Source organism: Cryptococcus neoformans, assembly GCF_000091045.1.
Source record: "Cryptococcus neoformans var. neoformans JEC21 chromosome 8 sequence".
Taxonomy (NCBI): domain Eukaryota; kingdom Fungi; phylum Basidiomycota; class Tremellomycetes; order Tremellales; family Cryptococcaceae; genus Cryptococcus; species Cryptococcus deneoformans.
This window is the reverse complement of record NC_006693.1, coordinates 825,799-830,798: the sequence shown is the minus strand read 5'-3', so window position 1 is coordinate 830,798 and position 5,000 is coordinate 825,799. Positions and strand designations below refer to the sequence as shown.

The following is a 5,000-nucleotide window of genomic DNA, read 5'->3' as shown; positions in this document are numbered from 1 at the left end:
GCTTTTTCTGTGTCGGTCTTGTGTGAGCTAATAAGTACAAAGTCAAGACGAGTTATCTTCACATGTGTCCAACTTGTTCTCTGTGATTGTTCTGCCATTTCGGTTTTCCCGAACACGTCTCCCCGAATATCAGACCCCGGCATCCGGCAACTTACGGCTATTCCCACGTGGAAGAGGCACACCAAGTCATCGGGAAGCTATTCGGAAGGGGCCATTCCCGCCGGCCGGGATGCTCGGTCCGGCCGGCAATATTTTGAGCGTCAGAAGGCAAGGGGAGCGGTCGAATGGGAGAATATGTATATGCACAAAGAGGGTGGGGCGATGAGAAGAAACTTGAAATAACATCAGCAGCGACGATGGAGAGAACAGCAAGAACAACTATTTTCCGGAGAGGCGTCCAGCACGCTGCGATCAGATCAAGATACCCGGCGGTCGCCTCTAGGCTTCCTTTTGCCAGACGAGGCTTCTCAGCGGTAGCCATTGAGAACAAGACCAGTGAAGGTTACAGGAGAGCTTTGCTCTTGGGTGGAATAGTAGGTTCCTGAGCAGATTACAAGAATAATGGCTAACTAGCAACCCGAACAGGCCGCCACACTGGCGGCGACCATATCCTATACTCTCTTGCGCCCTCTTCATCTAAAAGATGAGGATCTCCCAGACCCATCAGCTCCCATTGACCAAGCGACGGGGAGGGCTCTCATACCTTACAGTGAAGTCAATAAGCATAACAAGCCAGACGATTGTTGGGTGGTCATCGATGGGAAGGTGTATGATTTAACAGAAGTGAGTCGCTCAGTCTATTATGGTGAAACTGACACTTGTATAAGTTTGCAGAATCCCACCCAGGTGGTAGTTCTCCTATCTACAGAGCAGCAGGTCGCGATGCCACTGCCATCTTCCAGCCTATTCACCCTCCTGGAACAGTTGAGGATGGTTTAGACCCCAAAGCCATGGTTGGCTTAGTAGATCCCGCGACATTACCCAAAGTCGTGGACAAGAAGAAGGAAGATGGGGAGCAGAGGAGAGTCGATCTAGCTGAAATCATCGGATTGCCTGACTTTGATGTGAGTCTAATGTGCCTGTGGGCTGAGGCAGGAAGCTGATGATGATGATGTATTATAGGCCGCCGCCAAAGCCAACTTGACAAGTAAAGCTTGGGCGTACATGTCTTCAGGCGCTACAGACCAGTACAGTGAGTCTATGCAGGGCTGTATCACCCCTCAAGGCTAACAATTAACTGCAGCTTTGGACTTGAATAGAAAAGCTTTCAATTCCATTCTCTTCAGGCCAAGAGTACTGGTCGACGTTGAGATTGCTGATACTCGTACCCAGATGCTGGGGCAAGATACATCCTTGCCTGTAAGTTGGGCATTATCTTTTCAAATTCACAAGGCTAATATTGTCCCAGATCTTCATCTCTCCAGCCGGTATGGCAAAACTCGCCCACCCTGAGGGCGAATGCCTTCTAGCCAAAGCCGCCGGTCAGAGCAACATCATCCAAATGATCTCCACCAACGCATCAGCCCCTTTACCTTCCATTATATCGTCCGCAACGTCACCTTCCCAGCCATTTTTCATGCAGCTCTATGTTGACCGTAACCGCCCCAAGACCGAAAGCTTGTTAGGGAAAATCAACTCTTTGGGGCTGAAAGCGATTTTCGTGACTGTCGACGCCCCTGCCCCGGGAAAACGAGAGGCCGATGAGAGGAGTCGGGCAGAAGTAGAGGTTGCAAGTGGTATATCTGGAGGAAAAATTGGATCGGACAACAAGGGTGGTGGTATTGGGAGGAGTGTAGGGGGCTTTATTGACCCCAAGTTGAGTTGGAAAGATATAGAATGGTTGAGGCAACATACCAAGCTGCCTATCGGGTTGAAAGGTGTACAGACGGCGGAAGATGCAATGAAGGCGGCAAAAATGGGTGTGGATGCCATCTACCTGTCGAACCATGGGTAAGCCCCAAACCCCGTTATGTATCTCCTGAGATAAAGGCTGATGATAATGCAGAGGACGTGCCCTTGATGGATCACCCCCAGCAATGTACACATTATTAGAAATGAACAAGATCTGCCCCGAGATATTCAAGAAGTGCGAGGTAAGCTCAGTTGGCTGATTTCCCCATCAGCAGCTGATCCACATCCATGTGTAGGTGTATATCGATGGAGGTTGTCGAAGAGGTACAGACGTCGTTAAAGCTCTTTGCTTGGGAGCGAAAGGCGTCGGTATGGGTAGACCTTTCCTTTATTCTCTGACCTACGGAGAGGAGGGAGTGGTGCATGCCATAGAAAGTGAGTAACCTGTTTTCTCTGCGGAGACTGGCTCTAATAATGAGATCAGTCATGAGGGACGAAATTGAAACCACAATGAGGTTACTGGGTGTGACCAAATTGGACCAACTGGGTCCCCATCTGGTGAGCAAAGTTGATGATGTATCCCCAACGTACTGATAATTGTTGCGACAGCTCAATACCAAAGCGCTAGACCCTCTTGTTTTTGACCAGCCCATGTGGGGTCCTGGCGAGAAACAATGATACTGTAGCCATCAGAACCTATTACAACAACGCTGATTTTGTCCAATGTATGCATCTTGCTTTCTAGTTCTATCCATCAACTTCACTACTTCTTCTCAGTTTTTAGTACTTGAAGACCTCATCGGAAGTGTAACCCAATTCCTTGAGGGCGCCAGCGAGCTCACCCTGCTTCATACCGTCTTTCTCACCGGACACGGCCTTCATCTGGCCAGGAGGACCACAAACAAATGCACGGATATTCTCGCCCTCGTTCTTGGGGAAAGTCTTCTTGATGAGATCGGCGGTGACGTAACCAGTCTCACCCTTCCAGCCCCAAGGTCCCTTGTCGAGAACGTACTTGATATCAAGACGGCCGGGGTACTTTTGGGCAAGAGCGTCAAACTCCTTTCTCAACACTATTATTTGCGTTAACTGTGGATACTGCCAAAATGAGATAGATTGACATACAGATATCAGCCTCAGAGACGTTGGAGTAGATAAGAGTCCACTTGGTCTTGTCCTCGGGAATGCTTAAGGAGTGATTAATGAGCTGCCACATGGGGGTAATACCAGAACCACCAGCGATACAGAGACCCTTCTCGAAGCTGTTGGGCTGGTACTTGAACTTCTGAAGCGGACCCTTGAAGAGGACCTGCTGACCAGGGGAGAGGTTGCTAAGGAATGGAGTGAACTTGCCGCCCTAGATCAAACGAGTTAGTTGCTATATTCACGTAACGGGGCCAGAAGAGACGTACGGAGTACGATTTGATCATAAACTCAATGGAGCCTTTCTGATCAGGAGGCGAGATGGGGGTGTAAGGCCTGTTGCAAATCAGCACTTGTGAATCAGATATAAAATGTTGACTGACCTGATGATAGGCTTGTCTTTTTCGTCCTTGATTTGCTCGGGACCCTCAGGAGACCTCAAAAGGACGACGCTGGCGACCTCACCGCCAGAGATCTTGTCTTTACCCTCCTCTCCAAAGCTGAAGTGGTAGATGTTAGTGTTGTGGTTGTACTTTCCAACCTTCTCGAGGGTAAAGGGGATCCAAGTGTCCCTGATCACATAAAAGAGTCAGCCAGATTGCTTGTGTTAGAACAAAAGTCGAGCGACCTACTTGACGAAAGCGCTGATACCGGCAGCGGTACGCTCAGCAGCAGCCTTTTCAGCCTCAGCGCCCTTGATCTTGGCCTCGACCTCCTTCTTGACAGCTGGAAAACGATCAGACCAATTTCATCACTACGATGCCAAGGGCAGATGTTTAGAACAATGACATACAAGGGTTGTACTGGAGGTACGCGTATGCACCGACACCGGTCTGTTAAACCGACATTAGCCGTGACGTCGAGGAACATGGGAAGGATTAATAAAGCTTACAGCACCGGCAACAGACAAGAGTAAGGGCCAGTCTGCGTTACGTCTAAGTCAGATTGAACTTTATAGGGCTAGGGAGTCCCTTCAGGAGGACAGAACTCACTGGCGCCGCCGGAAGGAGCAGCAGAAGAGTAGCCTCGGTACTGAGCGGCAGTCCTGGACTGTTATAGCAGAGCATGAGCTGTCTGCTCGAAGGAGCTGACAATTTTCGTCAATACACTCACAATGACGGAAGGACGGGCAATCCTAGCAGAAGAGAGGAACCTAGCGGCAGCCATTATGGATGTTTATCAAAGTCAGATGTAAAAGAAAGTGTGAGTATAGATGAAAAATAAAGAAATATTTCTAATATAATGAATGACGTCTGGGAAGAGAGCCATTTTTATAATTAATCACCGCAAGCCAACGTATGCAAAAAACCATGACGTGAGATCACAGAAGCGAAATTCTCCGCAAAATCATTATTACGTAACGTAATTATCAGCAATTTACCAGCGGGACTTTTTTCTGTATGGCTATATTAATGGGGATGAGAGAAGAAGTCTTTTTTTTCCTTCCTCGCTGAAGCAACGGGTGGTGAAGGACAAGAAGGTCCAGGCGCGAATGAGGTTATTTTTTATTATTATTATTATTAGTAACTGGTGATTTAAGGACAGTTGACCGGTCGACCGTCTTGGAATGATGAAGAGGAGGAGTAGGAATGATGATAGTAGTTAGTACTAATAGTGCGGATCATCGGGGTGGGGCGTTTGCTCAACAACATGATGCTGGGGGTGTTGTTGGCTGCAGAGATTATTGCCTTGGCCTTCACATACATTGATTGTGACGATTTATCATGATAGCTGGACCATAAAAAAGTCTTCAGCGGGTCATTATATACTCGCTCTGGCTCGGAGGCTCGATCTATTAGGTCCTTTATGCCTGCTCGAAATACAACACTTTGTTCCTCCTGTCTGATCAGTATCAAAAGACACTGTCTACACAGGGTCTGTCCTTTATTTCTGCAATCATATTACCTCCATGCATCTTCGCCTACATCGCCGTAACGCTCCAGGATCTACAGTTGCTCAGAGATCCACAAATTAATTATCCTCCATGCATCGTGTAATTGAGTATG

At 48.1% G+C, this 5,000-nt stretch overlaps 4 protein-coding genes across 4 annotated transcripts in view; 1 reads left to right on the top strand and 3 right to left on the bottom strand.

Moving 5' to 3' along the window:
- The window catches only part of CNH01220 (conserved hypothetical protein), a 1,693-nt gene extending 1,368 nt beyond the window's left edge, over nucleotides 1–325 (bottom strand). Inside the window, exon 1 of the mRNA XM_024657650.1 lies at nucleotides 1–325. This exon is cut by the window's left edge and continues 199 nt beyond it. The gene's annotated coding sequence lies outside the window, so the exon portion shown is untranslated.
- On the top strand, nucleotides 285–2,560 carry CNH01230 (cytochrome b2, mitochondrial precursor, putative; the record flags this gene model as incomplete). The annotated part of the gene is made up of 10 exons (XM_572313.1): nucleotides 285–533; nucleotides 586–783; nucleotides 828–1,064; nucleotides 1,123–1,192; nucleotides 1,244–1,359; nucleotides 1,409–1,950; nucleotides 2,006–2,093; nucleotides 2,148–2,286; nucleotides 2,336–2,409; nucleotides 2,461–2,560. 10 exons carry the CDS (start codon nucleotides 285–287, stop codon nucleotides 2,527–2,529), a joined length of 1,782 nt encoding a protein of 593 aa, XP_572313.1. The 3' UTR covers nucleotides 2,530–2,560.
- On the bottom strand, nucleotides 2,541–4,251 carry CNH01240 (cytochrome-b5 reductase, putative). The gene is made up of 9 exons (XM_572314.2): nucleotides 4,108–4,251; nucleotides 3,987–4,044; nucleotides 3,887–3,918; nucleotides 3,788–3,827; nucleotides 3,627–3,720; nucleotides 3,378–3,566; nucleotides 3,264–3,330; nucleotides 2,977–3,208; nucleotides 2,541–2,924 (listed from the first exon to the last, which is right to left on the bottom strand). The coding sequence occupies exons 1-9, from the start codon at nucleotides 4,159–4,161 to the stop codon at nucleotides 2,632–2,634; spliced, it is 1,059 nt and encodes a 352-aa protein (XP_572314.1). The 5' UTR covers nucleotides 4,162–4,251; the 3' UTR covers nucleotides 2,541–2,631.
- A 714-nt stretch (nucleotides 4,252–4,965) lies between these two features.
- CNH01250 (hypothetical protein) overlaps nucleotides 4,966–5,000 on the bottom strand; it is a 2,146-nt gene continuing 2,111 nt past the window's right edge. The window contains exon 7 of the mRNA XM_572315.2: nucleotides 4,966–5,000. This exon is cut by the window's right edge and continues 263 nt beyond it. The gene's annotated coding sequence lies outside the window, so the exon portion shown is untranslated.

Excerpts from the sequence above, each read along its gene's own strand:
- CNH01240 (XM_572314.2), bottom strand. The coding sequence starts at position 4,161 with ATGGCTGCCGCTAGGTTCCTCTCTTCTGCTAGGATTGCCCGTCCTTCC. Across the intron at positions 4,045-4,107 it reads TTGCCCGTCCTTCCGTCATT|TCCAGGACTGCCGCTCAGTA; the intron begins GTGAGTGTATTG and ends CTGCTATAACAG. Across the intron at positions 3,209-3,263 it reads TTATGATCAAATCGTACTCC|GGCGGCAAGTTCACTCCATT; the intron begins GTACGTCTCTTC and ends CGTTTGATCTAG.